The following is a 27610-nucleotide window of genomic DNA, read 5'->3' on the forward strand; positions in this document are numbered from 1 at the left end:
AGGGAGGGTAACTGAGAAATCAGGTAATTAAGCCAGGCTGCCAGGTTCAGGGTTTGAAGCTGTGGGTGCAGAATCTGGCCCTCCTGTTGAGACAGCAGGGCAAAGGTCTGAGGCAGGTGCCATGGTGCCAGCAGTGACGCACTGCGCAAGAGGGGGTACAAGTGTTGGCGGGGCCAGTCTGGTGCAATCAGTATCGTCCTTGGTTTGCCCTGTTTGATCTTTAGTAGTACCTTGGAGAGGAGAGGCAGAGGGGGAAAGGCATAAACTGATAGTTTTTTCCAGGTGAAGGACAGGGCATCCACTTTCCAAGCTTGTTTGTGGGGAGCCCTTGTGCAGAATTTGTCCAATTGTTAGTTCAGGGGGGAGGCAAACAGGTCCATCTCTGGGCTCCACCCTTTGTTTCTCAACATGTTGAATATTATTTATTTATTTATTTCTTGCATTTGTTTACCGGGATAAGTCCACTGGGCCTAAAAGAGCCCATTTTCAGTGGAGGCACGGGGAGAAAAGCTCCAACGAGATACAGAAAAAATATAAACATTAATTAGTACAGAAACAGAAACAGTGTTACAGATAGGAAATATAGAAACATATACAGAATATATACATAAAAGCAGGAATCTAGTTTGTTTGATTACAGTAATATATACAGAAAATATATATTAAAGCAGAAATCAATGAATTCACTCAGAGTGGTATTAACAGTGATCAGTATTATTGTACCAGTATCAGCAAGTGAAGATAAAAATAAATATGGAGAAAATATCATCAGTCACTAGCAGCAAAAGACATAGGAGTTTAGAATTCATATAAGAAGAGGTTAGGTTTATAGAGCATGAACATAGCCAAGAAGAGTTGAGATGATTTTTCAGCATTTGTCTGAAGATGGTGGTGTTGCCCGTGTTTCTTATAGAAGGCGGAAGTGAGTTCCATAGTTTGGTGACAGTGAAGGCATAGAGGAGTTGACCAGAAGGTAAGGTGGGCTTCTCTACTTTTAGAAGTAGATGACTTTCAGATCTTAGATGCCTGCTGGAATGGTATTTGGCAAGTAGAGTTGAGAGAACAGGACAGTCTGTGGATCTGTAGATTATTTTGTGCATAGTTAGTTGGGTGAATGAGAGATGGTGGGGGAGTTCCAGCCACCCTAATTGTTTCAGTGACTTACAGTGGTGGGATGAGAATGTGGCCTTGTTGGCAAATTTTCCTATTCTGTTGTAACACATAGCAAGTTTGGATTTTGTAGAATTTCTGATATTAGTGAGGAGAGGGGCACCATAAAGGAGAGAGAGAGTAATAAAAAGGTAGTTGCAAGGGTTTGTCTAGTAGAGAGGCTATGAAAGTGTTGGTGCCTGTAGAGCATACCAAGCTTTCAGTGTGTTTTTTTGATGTTATTGTTCATGTGTAGGTCAAAGTTAAGGTTTTCATCTATAATAATGCCTAGTAATTTAGTGTGTGGGACAAAGTACAGTTGTGTACCTACCATAAATGTAGATGTTCGAGTGTATTCACTGTTGCAGTCATTACAGTTGGGTTATCCTGCTGGCAGGCTACCCGCAGTCGGCCCAAATTCCAAAGTCTAGGTCCGGCGTTGGTTGCTGTCACCTCCTCCCTGACGTCAGTGCGCCAGGGGTATAAAAGTTGCAGCCAAAGCCATTTTCTTCAGTTTTTCTTGCCCCATATGTCAGGTGCCCCTAAAATAGTAGGCTAAATTATGCCAATAAGCATGCATACACAAAAAACTTTTCCTTCATCTATAAGCAAATACACCATACACCACATAGGTTGCATAGAATAGAGAAGTACAGATAAGTCCCAGCAAGGAAAAAGGGGATGGTGGGAGGGTAACCTGGACTGCAACACTGAATACACTCGAACATCTACATTTATGGTAGGTACACAACTGTACTATGTTCATCATGTTTCACTGTTGCAGTCATTACAGTTGGGTTGAACCCCAAAGCTAAGGTTGGGAGGCTGGTGCTAAATAGGATTAGAATAGGCCATCAGGCCCTGCAGAACTGCAGTGGCAAAGCCTGCCCTGGATTTAGAGTAGAGAGGTAAGTGATGGTGCTTTGTAAAAGTATGCACTGAACTCCAAGTTGCAGCCTCTAAGATGTCTTTGGTTGGTACTCCTCTGAGGAAGGCTGCTGAAGTGGCTGCTGCTATGGCTGAATGTGGCCTAATGCCCTTAGGCACTGATTTGCCATGCTGTGAATAGCAGAAACGAATGCAGTGGCCTATCCACTTTGAAATAGTCTGTTTGGAGATCGGCTTTCTTGTGATCCTGCAGCATATGCCACTAGTAGTAGTTCAGTCTTTCTGAAAGCTTTCGTTCTATCCAAGAAGAAGGGTAGCTGCCTGTGAATGTCCAAAGAATGCAGAAGTTTCTCACCCTTATTCTGTGGGTTTGGGTAAAAGGTAGGCAAATTAATTGTTTGGTTAAGGGCCACACTGGACACTACCTTAGGCATAAACTTAGGGTTTATCCTTAGAGAAACCCTGTCAGGATGGAAAATGATAAAAGGTTCCACAGCCATGAGCGCCTGTAACTCTGAGACTCGTCTAGCGGAGGTTATTGCTAGGAGCAGAGCTGTTTTCCATGATAAGAACTTTATATCAGCTGCAGAGGATGGCTCAAACGGAGGCAGTGTGAGTTTTTCCAAGACATAGCTGAGGTCCCATGCAGGTATTGGTGCTCTCCTTGGAGGTGTTATGTTTTTGGCTCCTCTGAGATAGTGCCTTAGTAATGGATGAGAAAAAATAGGCGGTTCTGTATTGTAATGAGCTGAAATGGCAGAGGCATGAATTTTAATTGATGAAAAGGAAAGGCCTTTATCCAGCATCTCAGTTAAGTATTGCAAAATCTGAGGAATATTTGGAACAGTCGTGTCAATACCTTGTGCCTGGTTCCAAGCACAGAATCTCTTCCATTTTTCTGCATAAGATTTTCTGGTGCTAGGCCTCCTGGCCGCTAAAATAACATCCATCACTGCTTCAGAGAGAGGTGTGTCTTGAATGGCTGGGGCAATCACAGTATCATTTTTGGCTTCTCTTGTCTGACCTTGAGGAGTACCTTGGGGAGGAGAGGCAGACGAGGAAAGGCATATACTGTTAGGTTTTTCCAGCTGAAAGATAGAGCATCCACTTTCCATGCATGTTTGTGATAAGTCCTTGTGCAGAATCTCTGTAGTTGGCAGTTGTGAGGGGAGGCAAACAGGTCTATGTCTGGGTATCCCCAGTTCCTTGTCATCATGCTGAAGACTTGTGGATCCAATTTCCACTCATGGGGATCCATTAGGTTTCTGCTTAGTTCGTCTGCCAGAGTATTTATCCTTCCTGGCAGGAATTGTGCTTGCAGATGTAGTTGGCAAGTCAGTGCTGTGTCCCACAAGTTCATGGCTAGTCTGCAGAGGGGGAAGGAATGCGTGCCCCCCTGCTTGTTTATGTACCACATGACTGTAGTATTGTCTGTCTTTATCAGTAGTTGTCCTGATGAAGTAGATTCTTGAAGGCTATCAGGGCATTCTGAACAGCTAGCATCTCTGTTTGATTGATATGTAGATGCATTTGACTTGTGGACCATGTGCCCTGAATACATCTTCCTGCCATATGGGCCCCACAAGGCATAATCTGATGCATCTGTTGTCAATGTCTGCCTGGCTGTGGGTAAGGTGAATGGCTGTCCCGTGTTGAGGTGACAGGCTTTTGCCCACCATTGAAACTCCTGTTGCAGGCAGGAAATGAGGGTAATTATTGTTTCCAGGCTGTGGCAATGTTGAGTCCAAACACTTTTTAGATACCATTGAAGTTTCCTCATATGCAGTCTTGCATATGGAATTAGCAGTATGCAGGATGCCATGAAGCCCAAAGCCTGCAGAATTTTTCTTGCAGATAACTGGGTCTTTGTTGCCAACATTTTAAAATAAGTAGTCAGTTGTCTGTGTTTGTCTGGAGTGTGATAAGCCATCTGGGCAGTTGTATTTAAGCTTGCACCCAGGAATATTATCTCTTGAGAGAGTACGCGTTTTGATTTCTTTTCGTTTACTGTGTACCCTAGACCTGTTAGTAAACTTTTTACAAACGCCAGATGCTGTAGTAGAATGTCCTTGTTCTCTGCTTGAATAAGGCAGTCGTCCAAGTAAGGATATATTTGTATTCCTCTTCGCCTGCAAAATGCAATTACTGGTGCCAGGCATTTTGTGAAGACCCTGGGCGCAGTAGATAAGCCAAAGGGCAGTGCAGAGAATTGGTAGTGCATTGAGCCAGCTATAAATCTGAGGTATCTTCTGCATGATTGTCTGATTGGGACATGCAGGTATGCCTCTTTTAGGTCTAAAGTCACAAGCCAAGTCTTCTTGCCCAGCATGGGCAGAAGCTGCTGCAGAGTTAACATTTTGAATTTTGGAATATCCAGGAATGTGTTTAGGATAGACAGGTCCAGTATAGGTCTCCAGGCTTTGTCCTTTCTGGGTACTAAGAATAGCCTTGAGTAAAATCCTTGTCCCTGCTCTTGCTGTGGTACTTGCTGAATGGCTCATGTCCATGAGAGATGAAACTTGTTTTTGTGCCTCTGCCCACTGATTGCGTGGCAGGTCTGGCATACTGTTTGGACTTGGCAGGGTGTGAAAGTGGAACCTGTAGCCTTGAGATACGATATTTAAGACCCATTTGTCCTGGGTGTTCATGTGCCAATTTTGTGAAAAAAGTGCTAGACCCCCCCCAAAGGAGCTGCCAGAAGATAAGTGCTTGGTGCTGGTAGGGGAAAGTCATTGAGATTGTTTCCTGTATGGCTATGATTTTTACTCTCCGCTTTTGGAGGTAAAAGCACCTCATTGTTTAGGCCTGTATGAGCCTTGGGGCTGTGATCTGCCTCTGGGGCGTCTGTATCTGCCTCTTTGTGGCCTGTCTGACACTGGAAAGGACCAATTCTTTGTAGGCCAGTTCCTGCTAAATCTGGGAGGCTGCACCTGTAAGAAATCCTTCACTGTTTACATAGACTTAGCTTTGTCCTCCATTTTCTTCAACACCTCCTCTGCTTTAACACCAAACAAGGTATCATGCTGTAACGGAGCATCTAATAGTTTTGCTTTAACATGATCGGGTAGATTCTGTTCTTTTAACCAAGCATGCCTCCTAATGACAGAACCTGTAACTGCGGCCCTGCAGGAGGCCTCTAGAGAATCAAAACCACATTGCAAAGTATGCTTTCCCACTTGTTTAGCTGCATGCAATAAATCCTGCATTTCTTTGTTCTCTGCACATTCTGAATTTGTCAACATTTTCTGTTTAAGCAGTGACATAAGATATTGCGGATATTTAAGCATATGAAACTGACAATTTAAAGCTCTTACAGCCAAGGTTGCAGAAGTATAAATCTTTTTCCCCCATCTGTCCAGGGCCCTTGAATCCCTATCAGAGGGGATAGGGTTTTTTGCAGTGGAAGCCTTGACCCCCTTGGGACCCTGAGAAATAGTTTCTGGGTCAGCAGCAAGGTTTTTGTTAAGAAATTTATGTGAATAAGGAACCTTGTAGTATCTGTCTGGCTTAACAGGAGCTGGTGGTAAAGAGTCCGGAGACAGACCGGACTCTGAAAATACATCATCAACAATGTCTAAAACAAGAGGAATAGCAAGGGGCCTGTGCTGAGGCAATAAAAGGAAGTCTCTGAGCCTTTTTTCTTGGATTCTGAGTAATCTTGGCTCTAACAGTGGAAATGCTCCCTCATACTATGCAGGGTCTTCCCAAAAGAATAATCCTCAGGAGGAGAGGCTGAAGGGATAGATTCTTCAGCATCAGAATCCTCATAGGGAGGAAGGGAATATTCCTGTTCAGAAGAGGAATCAGAGGAAACGGAAACCTGGTCTGAAGATTCATATTCTAGCTCTTGCCTGGGCCTCTTATCAGGAGGGGGATGGGAACCCCTGATCGAAGTAATTAGGTCTTTGGCCATTTTAAGCATCTGTTTTTTTAGGCATGGAGGCCTGTCCAGCATAATGCTGTACTGGATTCTTTGTCTTTAGAGCTGCTTTAGTCTTTGCCTTTGAAGCTGAAGTTGGTTTTACATATAACTGTGTAGGCCTGAAAACACTCTCAGAAGCCGATGCCTGCTCAGCGGCTCCGGACCCATCTGAGGGAATGCTTTCCGAGTGTCCAATACCTTGAGTTTCCAGCGGCCTAACCAGCTCTACGTGGGAGTCTGAAGTGGCCTGTGGCTCTGAGGTAGCAGGCGTCAAGGGCAGCAGGCGCAGGCCTAACGGAAGCCTCATCATTGGTTTTGGACCTCGGATGCCTGTCCTTTTCTTTGCGTTTTTTATAAACTCCGGTAGTCGGCTGTTCCGATGGCATTATATAATCGAATCTTCTGCCAAAGTAAGGAAATGCAAAATCGTACTGACGCTTAATAGCGCGTTGGTTAAATCTAGCACAAAACCAACAACTAGCAACGTCATTGGTCAGGGCCTAGGGCAAGGAATATAGTAAGAATGAAAATCCTTATGAGGTATTTGTTTCCCACAAGAAATACAATTATTAACTTTTTCTGACAGTCTGGAGCAAGAAAGTTTCCCCAATGGGGTACTTAGCTTTAATGAAGACTTTGGATCTGAAATTCGAATTTGAAAATCTCAGGAGTCGGCTGACCGGCACTTGCGAACTGCTTTTGCTTCGGGCACCGCGCGGAAGGAAAGACTGAAGAAAATGGCGTTGGCTGCTTTTATACCCTTGGCGCACTGACATCAGGGAAGAGGCGACAGCAACCAATGCCAGACCTAGACTTTGGAACTCGGGCCGACTGCGGGTAGCCTGCCAGAAGGATAACCCAACTGTAATGACTGCAACAGTGAAACACGATGAACATCTTCTATAGTGGTATTGTCTTGGGTTTGTATAGTGAAGAGTTTTTTTATCAAATAGAGTGGTTTTCCTAGGTGTAAAAATTACTAGTTTAGTTTTTTTTTTGGATTCAGGGCAAGATGATCATTAACCATTCAAGATTCAGTAGATGTGAGGCATTCTGGGTAATTTGTTGGAGTTCAGAGCCGGAATTTTCAGTGCATATTACTGTAGCATCATCAGCATACAGGATTACTGAGCAATGTGGGAAAGTGGTGTGAAAGTTGTTAATAAAGATGCTAAATAAGAGAGGACCAAGTATGGTGCCTTGGGGTACCCCTGTGGAAGTACTGAGGAAGGGAGAGTTAAGACTGTTGCCATTTGGTGGATTGCTGCCTATTGGAGAGATAGCTGTTGTACCACTGTAGGGTAGGGGGAGAAATGTGGAGGGTGGATAATTTAGAGAGTAGGATAGTGTGGGAAATGGTATCAAAAGCTTTGGAGAGGTCAAGGAAAAGTGAAGCAATTATTTTACCAGAATCCCATGCCTGGTTAAGTGTATCAAGGAAGGATAGGAGGGTGGTAGTGGTGCTGTGTCCTGGTCTGAAACCATGCTGAGTAGGTGATAAAATTTGATTTTCATGCAGGTGGTTGAGGAGTTGGGCAAGGATGCATTTTTCCAATATTTTAGAGAGGGGTGAGAGAATTGCTATGGGTTGAAAGTTTGTGGTGTCTGTGTTGGTGCCACCTTTGTGTAAGGGAAGAATGAATACTTTTTTCCAGATGTCTGGGACAAGGGATTCTTTAAATGATCTGTTAATGAGTATGCTGATGGGATAAGCTATAGAGTTTGCTGCTAGCTGCAGGAAGTGTGGGGGTAGATTGTCAGGAGCCAGAGTACAGGGTTTTAGCTTAAGTAAAAGTTTTTTTTATTGTGCTGGTGGGTATGGGGGAGAATTTTAGGTTAGGGTTAAGGGTAGACTTGTTTTCTGGGATGATTTGGTCATCAGCTGTCTTGGTGGTAGTGGTAACTGTAGGAAAGGTGGCAGTTAGGTTAGCTATGGTGTCAATGAAGTAGGAATTGAAGAGGGGAGCAAGTTCAGTGGGATTTTTTTGAGAGTCAGGGGATGGACTGCTTTGAGAGCCTGGGTGTAATAGTTGGCTGATGGAGGACCAGAATTTTTGGGGATTATTTTTATGTTGGCTTTGTAGGTGGAAGTAGTGGTCTTTTTTATCAGTGGTTATTAGACGTTTTGCCTGGTTACGGAGTTGCTTGTAATGTAGGAGAGTTGAGGGGTCGTTGTTTTTCTGCCATGATTTCCAGATTTTATCCCTTGTGGACATTACTTCTTTGGTGGATTCTGAGAACCAGCATGCATGGTTATGTTTTATTCATTTTTTGGCGGGTGGGTGCTTGTCTATTTAGGATGTCTAAAGAATTCAACAGCCTCATTAAGTGGTAGGGATTTGAGGGGTTTCCAGTTTACTTTAGCTAAGGTTTCATTAAATATGGATGATTGGAACTTACTGGTAGATTTGTATTGGTGTTGGCCTGTGGTTGGAGTAGTTTTGCTTAGGATATATACTGGGTGGTGGTCACTAATGGTATTAGGTAGTATGCCTGCACTGATGACATTGAAAGGGTGGGACACTAATATCCAGTCTATCGTGGAGCCCTAGTTGTAATTTTTGAGAGGTCTAGTGACGTCTTCAATTAGTTGGGAGAAGTTGTAAAGATTTATGTTTTTTGAGGGGTTGTTGTGGCCTATATCTAGCCAACTGATATATACATCACCTAGAATGATGGTTTCATTATCTATATTTTGGGAAGTTCAGGCAAGTATGTTTTCTAATAGTGGTATGTTGTTTCCAGGGGGAATATAAAGAGCAATTATGCAAATGTTTTTATGGTTAAGTTTTAATATAGAGATTAGTACTTCGGCTGGGGAGAAGTTGGGTGTTGGTTTTGAGTAGGGGATTAATGTGTAATTGCTAGAGGAAAGTATTGCTGCTGCTCCTCCTCCTCTCTTGTTGGGTCGATTGACTCTCAGGCATGAGTAGCTTGAGGGGAGAAATTCAGTGTCTTTTATATATGATTTCAACCAGGTTTCAGTAGCTGCTATAATATCTGGGTTGTACTTAGAAATCCAGGCATGGAGTTCAGGTATCTTGTTCCTAAGGCTTTGGAGATTTACGGTTGATAGCATAAGATATTTGCTAGGTTTGCTGGAGCTAAGGGGGGCTGGACCTGGGTTGGGTTGTACATCACCACACTGGGAAATAGTGCTTTGGCAAATTGTGTAAGTTATACTTCTCAGATTTTTCCTAAAAATGGTGTAGTTGCTGCTAATGGTATGATAAGGGGAGTGTCTTTGGTGAGGTAGAATTTTCACTTTGCATAGTACAGAGGTATTAGCTGTGAATAAGTTAGAGTGGATGTCTGAGTAACTTGATAATTGTGAATATCTTTGGTTCCAGTATCTACTCGTGGGTCCATGAGATTTCTGCTAAGGTCTCCCAGTGTATTTAGCTTTCCTGGCAGGAACTGAGCCCAAGGGTGCACTTGGTAGCTCAAGGTTGTGTTCCACAGAGCCATGGTAGTCTGCAGAGAGGATATTAGTGGGTTACTCCCTGCTTGTTTATGTACCACATAACAGTGGTGTTGTCCATCTTTACCAATAATTGTCCTGGAAGAATGTGGTCCTTGAAGGCTGTCAGAGCATTCGGTACAGCTAACATTTCTTTTTGATTGATATGCAGGTGCATTTGACTTGGGTTCCATTTGCCCTGAATGCAGTTCCCTGCCAAGTGAGCCCCCCCATGCATAGTCTGATGCATTTGTTGTTAGGGTTTGGGAGGAACGGGGTGGAATGAATGGCAGTCCCTTGTTTTTGTGGCAGGCCGCTGCCCACCAAAGGAACTCTATCTGTAGACAAGGTATGATAGGAATCGTTGATTCTAGATCCTGAGAATGTTGACACCATAGGCTTTTTAGATACCATTGTAGTTTCCTCATATGCAGTCTTGCATATGGAATTAGTAGAATGCAGGACACCATGAACCCCAGGGCTTGCGGTATTTTCCTTGCAGACAGCTGGGTCTTTGTGGCCAGTAGTTTGAAGTGGGCTGTCAAATGAACTTGTTTCTCTGGTGTAAGGAAGGCCATCTGGGAAGTTGTATTCAAGCTTGCCCCCAGGAATACAATTTGTTGGCAGGGTACAAGATGTGATTTCTTTTCGTTTATGATGTACCCCAGAGAAGTGCACAATTTCCTTACAAATGCCAGATGATTTAATAGCATGTCCTGGCTTTCTGCCTGAATTAGACAACCGTCCAGGTATGGGTATATCTGAATATTTCCATGTCTGTAAAATGCAATGACTGGAGCTAGGCACTCTGTGAATACCCTGGGTGCAGTAGATAAGCCAAAGGGCAGTGCAGAGAACTGATAGTGCATGTAGCCTGCTTTGAAGTGTAGGTATCTTCTGCAAGATTCCCTTATTGGGATGTTCAGGTAGGCTTCCTTTAAAGCCAGTGCTGCCAATCAGGCATCTTTGCCTAGCACAGGAAGTAACAGATGGAGAGTTAGTTTCTTGAATTTATCACCAAAAATGTGTTTAGTATAGACAGGTCCAGGATAGTATGCCAGGAATTGTCTTTTCTGGGTACCAGTAAAAGTCTTTAGTAGACACCTTGTCCCCATTCTTCTTTTCGGACAGGCTGAATAGCCCTGATGCTTAAAAGAGAAAGAACTTGCTTTTGAGTCTCTGCCCACTGATTTGGGGGTACATCTGGCCAACCGTTTGGGGTTGGTAAGGAGTGGAAGTGGAATCTGTATCCTTGGAAAACTATACTTACAACCCATTTGTCCTGGGTAATGAATTCCCAATTTTTTGTCTGCATGGCAAACTTTCCCCCTTAAAGAGCAGTCAGTTCTGCAGGGCTTGGAAGGTTTAAAGTTAAGTCATTGAGACAGTTTACCATGGGGGGGGGGGGGGGGGGGTACTACTTCCTGTTCTGGAAGTGAGAGCCCCCTACTGCTTAGTCCTGTGAATACCATGGAACTGCAGCCTGCATATTCTGCTGGTTCTGGGTTTGGACTGAGAAGGCCTGGAAGGGGCAGTAAAGGACCAATTATTAGAGGGCGAATGCCTACCTGAATCTGGGAGGCTGTACTTGCAGGAAATCTTTAACAGTTTGCATAGATTAATTTTTTTCCTCCATCTTTTTAATTACTACTTCTGCTTTATTGCCAAACAGGTGGTCTTGGTTTAAGGAAGCATACAGCAATTTAGCTATAACATGATCTGGCAAAGATTGCTCCTTAAGCCAAGCATGTCTTCTAAGCACAGATCCAGTGTCAGCAGCCCTGCAAGATGCCTCTGAAGAATCAAAACCACATTGCAAAGTATGTTTTCCAACTTGTTCAGCAGAATGCATTAAATCCTGTAAATCTTTATTTCCAGCACAGTCAGGAATCACATCATTTTCTGTTTAAGCAATCCAATGATATGCTGCTGATACTTTAACATCTGAAACTGGCAGTTTAAGGCCCTAATGACCAAGGTTGCAGAAGTGTATACCTTCTTACCCCATCTATCCAGCGCCCTGGAATCTCTATCAGAGGGGGTAGGATTTTTGGCAGTAGTAGCCTTAATGCCCTTGGTTCCCTGTGAAATAGTCTCAGGATCCACAGTAGGATTTTTAAAGAGGAACTTGCGAGAGTCAGGAACCCTGTAATACCTATCAGGTTTTCTGGGAGCAGGATGTAAAGAGTCAAGGGCCAAGCTAGATTCCGAAAAGGCATCATCAACAATGTCCAGTACTGGGGGGGATAGCTAAAGGCCAGTGTTGGGGGCAGGAGTAAGAAATTCCCAAGTCTCTTTTTAGAGTCAGAGTAATCCTGACTTTCCCAGCAGAAATGCTCCCTAAGAGTATGCAAGGTTTCACCAAAAGACAAATCCTCTAGATATAGGTTGCCTTTAGAGTCAGTGGCGATTTTGTTTTATTAACTAGCTTTGGAGGATTTTAAGAGGGATCTCAGCTTCTTCGTGTTTCACTGTTGCAGTCATTACATTTGGGTAGATTCCCAAAGCTAAGGAAGGGAGTAGGAAGTTAGAGAGCATTAAGACCAGCTATTAAGCCCTGCAAGGCAAAATCAGCCCTGGATTTAGAAAAAATAAGCATGTGGTAATGCTTGGTGAAGGTATGAACAGAGCTCCAGGTAGCAGCTTCTAGGATGTCCCTGGTAAGGACCCCTCTGAGAAAGGCTGTAGAGGTAGATACAGCCCTGGTAGAATGTGATCTTATCCCCTGTGGGGTAGGTTTTCCATGGTGCTTATAGCAGAAATGAATGCAATGGGCTATCCGTTTAGAAATTGTTTGCTTTGAAATGACCTTCCATTCTGCCCCTGCAGCAAAGCCAACTTGCAGCTGTAGATTTTGAGAGACGTAGTCCTGTCCAAGTAAAATCTAAGTTGTCAGTGCACGTCCAAAGAGTGCAGAATTCGTTCCCCTTTGTTTTGTGGATTAAGGAAAAAGGTAGGCAAATTAATGGACTGATTTAGGGCCACATTAGACACCACCTTAGGCATAAAGGAAGGGATGTCCTGAGGGACATGGAAGATAATGAAGGGCTCCACTGCCATGAGGGCCTGTAATTCAGACAGTCTTCTTGCTGAAGTGATGGCTAGGAAGGAAGGCTGTTTTCCAAGAAAGGAATTTCAGCTTTGCAGTTGCCATTGATTCAAATGGAGGGAGAGTGCTCTTTTTCAATACAAAGTTAAGGTCCCAGGCTGGAGTAGGGGCTCGTCTGGGGGGGGGGGGGGTCTTAAATTTTTTGCTCCTCTGAGGAAATGCTTTAACAGGGGGTGAGAGAAGAGGGGTGGTTCAGTATTATAATGTGCTGAAATTGCAGAGGCATGAATTTTAATTGACTAGAAGGATAGGCCCTTGTGGAGCACTTCTGTTAAGTACTAAAGAATATGAAGTAAACTGGGCACCGAAGATCCCATACCTCGGGTCTGGCTCCAGGAACAGTACCTTTTCAACTTTTCAGCATAGGATTTTCTAGTACTAGGTCTCCTTGCTTGCAGAATGACCTCTAGAACCTGCTTACTGAGGGATGCTATTGGAGAGCTCAAGGCATTAGCCAGGCTGCAAGGTTCAGGGTTTGAAGCTGAGGATGCAGAATCTGGCCCACCTGCTGGGACAGCAGGGAAGGTGTCTGAGGTAGGTGCCATGGATCCAGCAGTATCATGCTGCACAAGAGAGGGTACCAGTACTGGTGAGGCCAGTCTGGTGCAAAAAGAATTGTCCTTGGTTTGTCCTGTTTGATCTTTAGCAGAACCTTCGAGAGGAGAGGCAGAGGGGGAAAGGCATACACAGAGAGGCTTTCCCAGGTAAAAGACAGGGCATCCACTTTCCAAGCTTGGCTGTGGAGAGTCCTTGTGCAGAATTTGTCCAACTGGTAGTTCTGGGGGGAGGCAAAAGTACAGTTTTGTACCTACCATAAATGTAGATGTTAGTGCTAATACAGCTGCAGTCATAACAGATGGGTTCTCCTGCCGTCTGGCGGGTCCTCGGTCGGCCGAATTCCAAAGTCTAGGTCCGGCGTCGGTTGTCGTCACTTCTTCCCTGACGTCAGTGCGACAGGGGTATAAAAGAACCAGCCGACGCCATTTTCTTCAGTTTGTCTTGCCCCAGATGTCAGGTGCCCCCAGAAGGAAGGCAATACATAAATTTATATAATAAAGCAATGCAATATAATCAAAATACAGTAGTTGCAAGCAAATACACCATAAATGAATACCCCAATCAGGTTGTATGAGAAGGTGTTAGCCAATAGGCCTGCCCCAAGAGGGGAAGGAGGGAGGGAAACCTGGACTGCAGCTGTATTAGCACTCGAACATCTACATTAATGGTAGGCACAAAACTGTACTATGTTCATCGTGCATACAGCTGCAGTCATAATAGATGGGTACAATCCCAAAGCTAAGAAAAGGGTGGTAGGCACTAGGTGGAACTAGGAGGAGCCAGGATGCCCTGCAAGACTGCAGTGGCAAAGCCTGCTCTAGTTTTGGAGTATAATGGTAGGTGGTAGTGCTTGGAGAAGGTATGCACAGAACTCCAAGTGGCTGCTTCCATAATATCTTTGGTAGGAACTCCTCTGAGGAAAGCTGCAGAGGTAGCTGTGGCCCTTGTGGAGTGAGATCTGATGCCTGCAGGTACAGTTTTACCATGAAAAGAGTAACAAAAGCGTATGCAGTGGGCTATCCATTTTGAGATTGTCTGTTTGGAAATTGGCTTCCCTTGAGCTCCCATAGCATAGGACACAAAGAGTTGTTCTGTTTTTCTGAAAGGCTTTGTTCTGTCCAAATAATAACACAGCTGTCTGTGGATGTCCAAGGAATGCAGTAGTCTCTCCCCTTTGTTTTGAGGATTAGGGTAAAAGGTAGGTAAGTGAATAGCCTGATTCAAAGCTACCCTGGATACCACCTTTGGCATAAAGGACGGGTTGGTTCGTAAGGAAACTCTGTCCTGATGGAAGATGATAAAAGGCTGCACAGCCATGAGGGCTTGTAGTTCTGATACCCTGCGAGCTGAGGTGATAGCCATAAGGAAAGCTGTTTTCCAGGACAAATATTGCAAATCTGTTGAGGCAGCTGGCTCAAAGGGAGGCAAGGTCAGCCTTTCTAGAATGAAATTGAGGTCCCAAGCAGGTATTGGTTGTTTCCTTGGGGGGTTTATATTCTCCGCCCCTCTGAGGAACCGTCGTAAGAGGGGGTGAGAGAATAAAGGTGGATCAGTGTTGTATTCTGCAGAAATGGCTGAGGCATGGATTTTGATGGAAGAAAATGAAAGTCCACTGCTTAGCAGCTCAGCTAGATACTGTAATATTTGGGGTAAATTCAGTTTTCCAAGATTCTGGCCCTTTTTCTCATTCCAGGCACAAAACCGTTTCCATTTTGCGGAGTAAGCTTTTCTAGTAGACGGCCTTCTGGCCTCCAAAATGACATCCTGCACCTCCTTGGAGAGTAGGGTCTGTTGTGATGTTAAGGAATCTTCCATGCGGCCAGACTGAGTGTTTTCAGCTGACTGTGAAGAGTTTTGAAGCTGTGCTGAGTCAGAAGAAGAGGCATTAGAGGCAGGGTCCATGGTGGAGAATGCGTCAGGCTCCTCAGGAGTGGATACCAGTGCTGTCTTGGCCAGTCTGGAGCAATGAGAATCATCTTTGGTCTGTCTGCTCTGGTTTTTAATAGAACTTTGACCAGCAGAGGAAGAGGCGGAAAGGCATAAACTGTCATTGTTGTCCAACTGAAAGAGAGAGCGTCCACTCTCCAGGCCTGTGAATGAAAAGTCCTTGAGCAGAATTTTGTCAATTGGTGATTTTTGTGGGAGGCAAAGAGATCTATGTCTGGCCTTCCCCATGCCTGTATTATCTCTGTAAAGACTTGAGGATGCAACTTCCATTCGTGTGGATCTGTCATATTTCTGCTTAGGTCATCTGCCACTGTGTTTTCCTTGCCTGGCAAGTACTGTGCTTGAAGTTCGATTTGTAATTCCAGAGCCATGTTCCAAAGTGACATGGCCAGCCTGCATAGGGGGTATGAATGGGTTCCTCCCTGTTTATGTACCACATTACTGTGGTGTTGTCTGTCCTTATCAATAGCTGACCTGGATGCAGAAGGTCTTTGAAAGCTATAATAGCATTTATTACTGCTAGCATTTCCTTTTGATTGATGTGAAGGTGATTTTCTTTTTGGGACCATTTGCCCTGAATGCACTGATCTGTCACGTGCGCTCCCCAGGCGTAGTCCGAGGCGTCTGTTGTGATGACTTGATTTGCTTGAGGCTTGCAGAATGGGAGACCTGTGTTTGTTTGGCATGCTTGAGCCCACCACAGAAATTCCTTTTGAAGACATGGAATTAGTGGTAATATTGTTTCCAAACTGTGGCTGTGTTGAGACCATAGGTTTTTCAGGTACCATTGAAGTTTCCTCGTATGCAGCTTTGCACATGGGATTAGTAGGATGCAAGATGCCATGAATCCCAGGAGCCTGCAGGATTTTCCTTGCATTCAGCCTGGCGAAATTTGCTAGTTTTCTGAAGTATTGAGTTAGTTGCCCCTGTTTCTCTGGCGTGAGGTAGGCCATCTGGGTGTTTGTGTCCAAGTTGGCACCCAGGAAAATTATTTTCTGAGAGGGTATTAGCCTTTATTTCTTTTTGTTGACTGTGTATCCCAGAGAATTCAACAACATTATTACAAAAGCCAGATGTTTCAGAAGTATGTGCTTGCTGTCCGCTTGGATCAGGCAGTCGTCCAAATATGGGTAGATTTGCATCCCTTGAAGTCTGCAGTAGGCAATTACTGATGCCAGGCATTTCGTGAATACTGTGGGCGCAGTAGATAAGCCAAAGGGCAATGCAGAGAATTGATAATGGGTTGAACCTGCAAGACATCTGAGGTATCTTCTGCAATTTTGTCTGATTGGGACATGCAGGTATGCCTCCTTGAGGTCCAATGTTACCAGCCAAGACTCCTTGCCCAGCATGGGAAGAAGCTGCTGTAATGTGAGCATCTTGAATTTTGGTACGAGTAAAAATGTGTTTAGGATGGATAGGTCCAAAATAGGTCTCCAATCTTTTCCCTTCCTTGGTACCAGGAATAGTCTGGAATAAAAACCTTGACCTTGTTCTTGAGTAGGTACCTCTTGAATAGCTTTCATGTCCATGAGATCTGAAATTTGTCTTTGTGCCTCTGCCCTTTGATTGTGTGGCAGGTTTGGCAGGCCTCTCATTTTTGGAAGGGTGTGAAAATGGAATCTGTAGCCTCTGTTTATAATGTCCAGGATCCATTTGTCTTTTGTGACAATATGCCAATTTTTCGAAAATAATGCCAGTTTTCCACCTAAGGGTGCTGCCATTTGAGCCTTGCTTGGCATGCAAAGGGGAAGTCATTGGGCTTGCTTTCTGAATGGCTGCGAACTATCCTCACCACCTCTTTGTGTAGGAGCTTGCCATTGTCTGGCTCTAAACGATCCTTGAGATTACCCTCTGCCCCTCGGGCGTCTGTATCTACCTCTTTGGGGTCTGTCCGTGGCTGGAAAGGACCAATTTCTGGAGGGCCAATTTCTACTGAAACGCGGAGGTTGTACCTGTAGAAAATCTTTCACTGTTTGTATTGATTTAGCCTTTTCCTCCATTTTCTTTAATACCTTCTCAGCTTTAACACCAAATAATATATCCTTTTGCAGAGGGGCATCTAGTAATTTAGCTTTGACAAGATCTGGTAAGGTTTGCTCCTTGAGCCAGGCATGTCTACGTATGACTGATCCTGTAACAGCAGCTCTACATGAGGCCTCTAGAGCATCAAAACCACATTGCAAGGATGTTTACCCACTTGTTCTGCACTATGCATCAAATCCTGCAACTCCTTCAAGTCTGGTTGTTCAGGTTGTGACATTTTGCTTCTCAACTGTGATAACAGAAACTGTTGGTACTTCAACATATGGAACTGGCAGTTTAATGCCCTCATGGTTAAGGTGGCCGAGGTGTATACCTTTTTTCCCCTACCTTTCTAAAGATCTGGAACCTCTCTCGGAAGGTAAAGGATTTTTAGCAGTGGAGGCCTTAATTCCCTTGGGGCCCTGTGAGATAGTTTCTGGGTCAGCCGCATGGCTTTTGTATAGAAATTGGTTTGAGTCAGGAACCCGGTAGTACCTGTCAGGTTTGACTGGGGCTGGAGGTAAAGAATCCGGGTAAAGGCAGGCCTCCGAATACACATCATCTAGTATGTCTAAGACAGGAGGTATAGCCAGAGGCCTGTGCTGAGGTAGCAAGAGAAAATCCCTAAGCCTTTTCTTGGAATCTGAATACTCTTGGCCTTTCCAGTGGAAGTGCTCCCTTAAGGTATGCAAGGTTTCCCCAAATGAGTAATCCTCTGGAGGGGAGACAGAGGGAAAGGACTCCTCTGCATCAGAATCTTCAAAAGGGGAGTAAGAATGTTCCTGTTCATCCGAGTGCTCTGAAATAATGGAGGCCTGGTCAGAGGAGGGGGATTCTTCCTCCATTCTGGGCCTTTTGTCTGGGGGGGGGGGGGTGAGAACCCCTGATAAGAGTAATTAAATCCTCAGCCAATTTAAGCATCTGTTTTTTAGGCATGGGGCCTGGAGAAGGGCCCTGTGTAGCTGGTCTCTTACAATGCATGGCTGCTTTAGACTTAGTGAAAGCCTTGATGGAAAAAGAAGAGGAAGGTCTGAAGACACCCTGAGAGGAGGCAGACCTGTCTACATTTTGAGTTTCACCACCAAGAGTGGCTTCGGTATCTGTAGTCGGGGTGTGGGCAGAGGAGCCTGCGACCTCGGGCACAGAAGACACCGCCAATGAAGTGTCGCTGGTAGGCAGGGGCTGCGTAGGCACCTCGCTGAGAACCGGACCACCTGTAGTGGGCTTTGGCGTGGTGTCGGTAGAGGCCACGGACCTCGTGTGTCGGTCCTTATCTTTGCGTTTTTTAGACAAAACTGGAGTCGGAGTATCCGACGACATAATATAGTTAAATTTTCTGCCAAAATAGTGCTGGGCAAACTCCGCCCGACGCTTAATGGTGCATTTGTTGAATGTAGCGCAAAAACGACAGACCGAGACGTCGTGGTCTGGGCCTAAGCAAGGAATGCAGAGGAAATGAAAATCCTTATGCGGTATTTGCTTCCCACATGAAATACAATTATTAACTTTGTCTGACATCGGTCTGAGGCAAGAAAAGTTTCCCCAACGGAGTACTTAGCTTTCAAGAAGACTTCGGTTGCAAAATTTTCGTAATTTCAGGAGCTGGCTGACAGGCACTTGCGAACTGCTTCTGCTTCGGGCACCGCGCAACAAGAAAGACTGAAGAAAATGGTGTCGGCTGGTTCTTTTATACCCCTGTTGCACTGACGTCAGAGAAGAAGCGACGACAACCGTCGCCGGACCTAGACTTTGGAATTCGGCCAACCAAGGACCCGCCTGACGGCAGGAGAACCCATCTGTTATGACTGCAGCTGTATGCACGATGAACATCAGGTCTATCTCTGGAGTTCCCCATTTGTTGCTCAAGAGGTTGAACATTTTTGGTTTCAGTTACCATTCATGTGGATCCATGAGATTTCTGCTTAAGTCGTCTGCCAGTGAATTTAGCTCGCCTGGCAGAAATTGAGCTTGTAGGTACACTTGGTAGCTCAAGGATGTGTTCCACAGAGCCATAGCTAGTCTGCAGAGAGTGTACAAGTGGGTTCCCCCCCTGCTTGTTTATGTACCACATAACTGTGGTGTTGTCTGTCTTTACCAATAATTGTCCTGGAAGGATGTGAACTGTGAAGACGGTCAGGGAATTCTGTACAGCTAACATCCTTTTTGGTTGATATGCAGGTGCATCTGACTTTGGTTCCATTTGCCCTGAATGCACTTCTCTGCCAAGTGAGCCCCTCATGCACAGTCTGATGCGTCTGTAGTCAGGGTTTCGGCGGCAGGGGGTAGACTGAAAGGGAGCCCCTTGTTGAGGTGGCAGGCCTCTGCCCATCAAAAGAACTCTGTCTTTATACAAGGAATGATAGGAATCATGGATTCCAGGTCCTGAGAATGTTGACTCTATAGGCTTTTTAGATACCAATGTAGTTTCCTCGTATGCAGTCTTGCATATGGAATTAGTAGAATGCAAGAGGCCATGAACCCCAGGGCTTGCAAAATTTTCCTAGCAGATAACTGGGTTTTTGTGGCCAGTAGTTTGAAGTAGGCTGTCAAACTTGTTTCTCTGGTGTTTGGTAAGCCATCTGGGAAGTTGTGTTCAAGCTTGCTCCCAGGAATACAATCTGTTGGCTGGGTACTAGATGAGATTTCTTTTCATTTATGGTGTACTCCAGCGAGGTTAAAACTTTCTTTGCAAACACCAGATGTTTTAATAGCATGTCCTGGCTTGCTGCCCGAATCAGACAATCGTCCAGGTATGGGTATATTTGAATATTTCTCTGCCTGCAAAATGCAATGGCTGGAGCTAGACACTTTGTAAATACCCTGGGTGCAGTAGATAAGTTGAACCTCTGCCCACTGATTTGGGGGTACGTCTGGCCAACTGTTTGGAGTTGGTAAGGTATGGAAATGGAATCTGTATCCTTGTAAAACTATATTTTAAACCCATTTGTCCTGGGTAAGGAGTTACAGTTTTTTGCATGCAGGGCGAGCTTTCCTCCTAAGGGAGCAGGCAGCTGAGCAGGGCTTGGAAGGGTTAAGGTTAAGTCATTGTGACATTTTTCCATAGGGGTGTCTTACTACTTCCAGCTTTGGAAGCGGGAGGGCCCACTGCTTAGGCCTGTGTGTAGCCTGAGACTGTAACCTAAGTGGTCTGCTGTTCCTGGGTTTGGACTGAAAAGGCCTGGAACAGACTGGAAAGGACCAATTCTTAGAAGGCCAATGCCTATCAAATCTGGGAGGCTGTACTTGCAGGAAATCTTTAACAGTTTGTATAGATTTAGCTTTTTCCTCCATCTTTTTAAGTAGTACTTCTGCTTTGTTGCCAAACAGGCGGTCTTGGTTTAAGGGAACATCCAATAATTTAGCTTCAACATGATCTGGCAAGTTTTGCTCCTTAAGCCAAGCATGCCTTCTAAGTACAAACCCAGTGACAGCAGCCCTGCAAGATGCTTCTAAAGAGTCAAAACCACATTGCAAAGTATGTTTACCAACTTGTTCAGCAGAATGCATTAAATCCTGTAATTCTTTATATTCAGCACAATCAGGAATCATCATCATTTTCTGTTTAAGCAGTCCCATAAAATGCTGCTGATACTTCAACATATGAAACTGGCAATTTAAGGCCCTAATGGCTAAAGTAGCAGAAGTGTATACCTTCTTATGCCATCTGTCCAAGGCCCTGGAATCTCTATCAGAGGGGGTAGGGTTTTTGGCAGCAGTAGCCTTAATGCCCTTTGGTCCTTGGGAAATGGTCTCTGGATCCGCAGTAAGATTCTAGAAGAGGAACTTGTGAGAGTCAGGTACTCTCTAATACCGGTCAGGTTTTCTGGGAGATGGAAGTAAAGTGTCTGGGGCCAGGCTAGATTCCAGGAAGGCATCATCTACAATGTCCAGAACAGGAGCGATGGCTAAAGGCCTGTGTTGAGGGAGGAGTAAGAATTCCTTAAGCCTCTTTTTGGAGTCCGAGTAATCTTGGCTTTCCCAGCGGAAATGCTCTCTAAGAGTGTGCAAGGTCTCACCAAAAGAAAAATCTTCTGGAGAGGAAGCAGAGGGAATGGAATCCTCTGCATCAGAACCCTCATAGGTAGATAAGGGCAAACCCTGGTCATCAGAAGAAACAGAAATTTCAGAATCCTGATCAGAAGGAAAATCAGTTCTAGGTCTCTTAGAGGAGGAAGGCTGGCTTCCCGTAATTAAAGTAATGCGGTCTTCAGTCATTCTAAGTATTGTTTTCTTCGGCATATGGGCCTGACCATGCAGTTTGGACGTTGGTTTTCTAGGCGTGGGTCGAGTTTTAGGCCTTGATGAAGAACACGACGTTGGTTTAAAATGCAAATCTGTAGGACTGAATACACCCTCAGAAGCTGGTGCCTGCACAGTGGCTCCGGACCCATCCAAGGTAGAGACATCAGCAGGTTCCATAGCCGAAGAAGCATCTCGCAGCATACCGGACTCTGAATGGGTCTCAGTAGAGGCCTGCGAATCTGAAGTAGCAGGTATCAGGCTGCGAAAGCACCTTAAGGAGTACTGGCAAACTGGCGACTAGCTTAACGGAAGCGTCTTTGGCAGTTTTGGACCTATGCGGTCTCTCTCTGTCTTTACCCTTATGTTTTTTTCGGAATATAGGTAGTCGGATGGCTTACTGAAGCCATTTCTGGACAGATAAACTAAGTGCCAAAATAATTTGCTGCGAAAATAGACCAATGACGAATAGTTTGGGGGTTGAATAAGGCACAAAACTGACAGTGAGGGACATTCGTGGTCTGGGCCTAAGCAAGGAATGCAGTATGAATGAAAATCTTTACGAGGTATTTGCTTTCCACAGGTAAGACAATTGTTAACTTTTACAGACATTAGTTAAGAGCAAGTAAAAGGATCCCCAACGGGGTACTTAGCTTTTTTCGAAGACTTCGGTTCTGAAACTTGAAAACAAAAATTTCAGGAGTCTGCCGACCAACACTTGCGAACTGCTTCTACTTCAGGCACTGCACAGCAAGAAAGACTGATGTAATGGCGAAGGCTGCATGTTTTATACCCCTGATGACCTGACGTCATGGAAGAAGAGACAGCATCCGATGCAGGAATCCAAGACTCTGGTATTCAGGCTGGCTGAGGGCTACCTGCAGGCAGATAACCCAAATGTAATGACTGCAACAGTGAAACACGAAGAACATCATTAGTGAAATAAGACCCAAAACCACTCCCCCATGTATGTCTAGAAAAGGTAGGAGGTAAATCAATCCAGTAAAATAAATGAAACACCATAATAATTGGCACTTTGTTTTGTACCAGCCAGAACTGGTGGAAGGCTCTCCATCAAGAAAGGAGAATGACATCCCCTGGCCAAATGTCAGGAACGTTTTAAGGTCTGATAAAGGATGTGGAGGCTGCAGGCTCCACACACTAAGATTTTCTTCCACAGTGCTCATAAGATGATACCCAATGGCTCTCAAACAGATAATAAACATGATGAAGTAGCTGGGTGACTTTCTGGGGAAAAGTCATTGAGCTTACAAAAGATCTGCAAAATTACAATGAAAACATGATTCAGTAAACTACTTAGACAACAGTACTCTAGAAGTTGCCTGTATGAAACCAATGAACAGACTACTAACCACTCTGCACAGCAAGAAAACAGCACAGGCTGCTGTGCTGTTTTCCTGCTGTGCAGACAAAGAAAACAGCACAGGCTGTTCTCCCTCATCTGTCAAATGTCTTACTGGCATTCTTGGCACAAGGGATGAGATTAGCTATAGTCGGAGAGCATCCAAAACTTTTGAAGTTAGGCCAGACAACAGACGCCTGAAGGTAATTCTACAATCATTATGGATGACATGGTAGCAGTGAACCTAAAGACATGCATATTGAATCATTACTTCTGAATAAGTGGTCACATTCACTGTTGATCATTAGTACACTATCTGGTGAAACCAGTTACAATAGCTTCTTGATGCAGCACAAGAACGGGGGCAGTACAAGAAATCAGTTAATATAAGGGAAAGCAATGACCAGCTTTAGGGTACAGCCATGCTCCTGAACTGAAAGACCCAGCTTTGTGCAGGAGAAATGAAAGCATTGCATATGACCTAACCCAATCTCTTTGGGGAATGAGTGAACAGCTTCACTGTGGTGGTGTGCAATGCCTTCGCCTACTGAGTGCCCAATTACGCACATTTTTTTTCTGAAGGCTACCATCCAATGGTGGTCTAACGCCACTCCTAGGCTGCCCCTCTACACAACTCTCTTCTTCTCCAAGAAAGAATGTCAGACTGTGCGGCCACTTCCACCTGTTCCCACCACCATCCTTTCTGCCAGCACTGTCAAACACCTGAGCAGCCAGTCGAATCTTGGTCACCTGGGCTGTAGTCAGGGCTTTATCCCTCTATGCCACTAGCATTGGCTTACCTGGTGTGTCTAAAACTGGCACAAACAATGAGGACTTCAGCTAGTATGCTCCAGCAACAATGGAAACAGCTTGGGTGATCTAAGCAACTAACTACAATATCCCTGAAGTAGAATTCCTCTTTTTTTTGGGGGGGGGGGGGTCTCTAAGACATTAGCTCCTCTGATGACATCAATGACCCATGTCTTTAACGATGGTGCTCCAAACCACAGCAAACTCTAAGAACTACCCACTAACCCCCTCATTCTTAAAATCATGGACTATGGGTCAACACTGAAGCTGATAAGCCATTAGGATCAGCATCTTGAGAGAATTAGCCAGCATGCCTATGGAGGCATATCTATCAGACACATAAGAACTGGTCATGTTAATGCATGCAAGCTGTAGAGAGAACAGATTTCATTATCCTTAACTGTCTCAGATATAAAAGATTTTAATTCCTCAGAAACCTCTTTCCAGGACTGACAAAAAAGGACAAAACAGAATCTTTACCACTAGGTTTGGGGAAAGGAAGACAGTTGATGTCCAGGTTTCCGCATGTTACGGATGAACAACTAGGTGCCTGAAGCAGTGACAGAAATCCGAGTGCATCCTAGTACTGCTCACCCCCCCCCCCCAGCTGTACTCTTTTACATATACAAACCCAATAATGCACAGGCATGATGAGAAAGGCTTAACATAGTGTTCACTTTCAGTATCAGCAGCAGTGCTGAATAAATAATGCAATTTTCATACTCAGAATTTACAGTTTCTAGCTCATTTACAAACTAAGAGTTAAGAAAAACCCTCTCCTTAGCCTCAACAAGCAAATTAGATCACTTGTGGAAACATCGAAAGCCAATTACGAATCAAAATTAGCATCCAAAACAAAGGGAAACTACAAATTCTTCTTCAGTTATATCAGGAACCTCTTCATGGCAAAAGCCCAGGTTTGTTCCGAAATTGGTACTTAATAGCATCACTTACACTGATCCTGTTGACCAAGCCAACATGCTAGCAGATAGGTTCAGCGTAAACTTCACCCCCGTCTCCCCCCAAGGCCCTTTTGACATCCCTGATACTTGTCCTGTGCCTCACATCTCCACGGATCAAGTGTTAAAGGCCCTATCCAAGGAAAAGTACACAGCTTCCATGGGACCTGATTGCATACCTCAATGCAAGAAATCTGGACAAAACCTGACATGAATTGGGGTGGGGGGTGGGGGCAAAAATAGGGACACATTTTAAATATTGTGCTAAACTTACAAAATTGTTAGAATAACAGGATTTGTGTTAGCATGCATTTTCTGAAGGCTATGAAGTCAAACTCAAATGCATGTCATTATTTAGTGACTTTAATCTCTGGATCATCACAGAGATTTGTCAAAAAAAAAAACAGTTTTTATGAGGAACAGACCAAAATATGAGGTGAAAATCTGTACAGTTGAGAGGTATGCATGATAGTATCCCAGACTGTATTCAGCACCATCTCCAGCAAGAACTGGCTTTGCCATTGAGCACCCTATTCAACCACAGCCTAAGTACAGGCTTCATTCCAGTAGAGTGGAGAACTGCCTTTGTCATCCCCCTTGCACAAAGTTGGTGCCATTACTGATGCTGGAAACTATCGGCCCCATTAGCTTGACAAGTCTGATCTGTAAAGGCATAGAGCATATTATTATGGGTCTCATAAACATTGGCAATCTCCAAGTACTTGACCCCACCCAGTTCGGATTCATCAAGGGCAGATCTTGCCTGTTGAACATGGCTGACTTCTTTGAAACTGTCACCAAGGCACAGAATGAGGGGAAGTCAGTACATACAGCTTACTTGACTTGGCCAAGGCCTTTGACACAATCCCCCACTCGGGCATCATCGAAAAGCTAACACAACTTTAGCTCATCAGTTGGGTGGCGAAATGGCTCACCAACAGGACCCTCAAGGTCAAAATAGGCACCTCCACCTCCGATGGCACTAGCAGAGTTCCCCAGATATTTGTCCTGGGACCCCCTACTGTTTGGGATCTACTTCACAGAGATCCAGGCAAATACAAAAGGCCTGTGGCTGACCAAGTCTGCAGACGACTGTTAAGCTGGGTGCTATCACTGACTCCCAAATGATGTTAACATACTGTAAGAGGGTCGCACAGTAACTAATGACTGGCACCAAAGTCATGGCCAAAAGCTAAACACAAAAAATTTATCATCATACCATTCGGCAAAAACATGGCCCCTACTGATCAATACATGAAAGTAACCCCCTAAGCACACAACCTGTGGTGAGAGACCTGGGTACTCAGGTTGATTAACCTCACATTCGACCATCATGTAGCGGCAGTGGTCAGAAAAGCCTTTTACTTGGCTCATCTCACAAGTAAAGGGATTGCACCCAGAAAGAGAGAGGTTATTACATCTCTATACTCCTCCCTCATTAGACTAATAATGGAGTAGAATGCCCCGTTTGGTATGTACCTCTCCAAACATCTGCACCAACTGGAAAGGCCACAGAAATACCTCACAAAGAGAATCCAAGACCTCCAACACCTGTCCTATGCAGACAAGCTCAAATCACTATCACTCTACTCGGTATCATACAGATTGCTCAGAGGTGATTTGCGTCTCGCCTACAAGGTGATCTCGGACACTGCCCTACTACAGATGCTTCATATCTGTAAGTCCAACTCCTCGCGCATTACTGCTCAAAAGGCCTGAATCTAAAATGCAACAGCAACAAAACCTGCTGGAGAGACATGTTTATCTCCCAGAGGCTACCCAGTCTCTGGAATAGACTTCCCATACATGTCAAACAGAGTACCTCGCTGACCCTTTTCAAGTGCAACCTTGATGAGTGGACGGGAAACCACATACTTGTCCCAGGGGTTTTACCCATGTCCCTCATTGATAGGAGTGACAGGGGCTGACTGAGGTTTCTTTTTGGGGAAAAACTCTTGGCTAGGCTTGTAAGGGTCCCAATGCCATTAGCCTAGTAACCTCCCATGATAAGGAAGATGATCACAATATGTCTACAATGGATGTTACCATAATGCTGACAGGCAAGAGTTCTGTTACTTAGATTGTCCACTGGGGAGGGGGTTACACTGATTTTGAAGATGCTGTGGCAAACTAAACCTACTATTCAGTAATTTAGATGCTCTTTCTGCTCTTCTCTTATGCACACTGCTATGCTAATTTGTTAAAAAAGCGGTTTGCTGATCTTTTAATGTACAGTATCTTCCAAACATAAATGCTTCAGTTTCAAGTAATCCTAACAGAACAAAGCCATCAAATTCATAAAAAAACTCACAAAGTGATCACAGGACCTAACACTAATTATGGGCTTTTAATGAAGCATTTTCAGGCAGAAGATTTTGTCAAAAATATATATCCATTAGGCCTATAACAATTAGGACACCTGCAGTATCAACTGAGCATCTTAGCTGACCATTACCCAAAATGACAGCTCAGCTCTCAAAAGCTGGCAGTACTGGTAGGGCCATCTTCCAAAATGACTCAGCATTTTTAACAATGTTAAATTTAATGTGTCACATACCACCTTTGATATGTAAAGGGGTCATAAATCTCAGATCTGTGGAGAATCTCTAAGATAAGCACTCAACAAGGTGCAGGGCACTTGAGGTAAGAGTTTCACTTGACAATATAATGTGTTTGCAATCACAATGCTAAAATAAAAAAAATTGAAGGAACACTAATTTATTACAAAAATGAATATTAAAAAAAATTCTACCTAAAAATAAGGTGAAAGAAAAACAAGCCTGAATTCACACTTTAAGATGAACATTTTAAAGTTGTGGAAGATCATGAGAAGTGGGAAACTACTACACTGCCTCTTGAAAGCTAAGCCTACAACTCTACGCTCCAACATTCATCCTGACGATGGACAGATACTTCATGTGTAGGTAAATGTTTTTTTTGTGTGTGTGTGTGTGTGTGGGGGGGGGTTGCAATAATGCTACACCTTCCACCAAGTGTAAGTACATTCAAACTAAGACATGCAAAATGTCTCAAACACAACTTTAAAACATAAATTTCAAATACCTGCTAACGATTCTTCATACTTAAGAATGTGCTCAACCAGATTATCCACAATTTGAGTGCAAGCTTTTTTAACAGGTTTGCAACTTGTCTCCTCTTCTGTCTTCAGTAACTATAAGGG

At 44.3% G+C, this 27610-nt stretch overlaps 2 protein-coding genes across 3 annotated transcripts in view; one reads left to right on the forward strand and one right to left on the reverse strand.

Moving 5' to 3' along the window:
• The window catches only part of NIPBL (NIPBL cohesin loading factor), a 4951262-nt gene that overhangs the window by 1340299 nt on the left and 3583353 nt on the right, over positions 1-27610 (reverse strand). Inside the window, exon 32 of the mRNA XM_044076429.1 lies at positions 27493-27601. Coding sequence (XP_043932364.1) covers positions 27493-27601 — 109 coding nt within the window. The remainder of the gene's footprint in view (positions 1-27492; positions 27602-27610) is intronic.
• IST1 (IST1 factor associated with ESCRT-III) overlaps positions 1-27610 on the forward strand; it is a 1439276-nt gene that overhangs the window by 658810 nt on the left and 752856 nt on the right. The window lies entirely within an intron of this gene.

The sequence above is a fragment of the Protopterus annectens genome, chromosome 1.part0 (assembly GCF_019279795.1).
Source record: "Protopterus annectens isolate FY-2018-M chromosome 1.part0, PAN1.0, whole genome shotgun sequence".
NCBI lineage: Eukaryota > Metazoa > Chordata > Ceratodontiformes > Protopteridae > Protopterus > Protopterus annectens.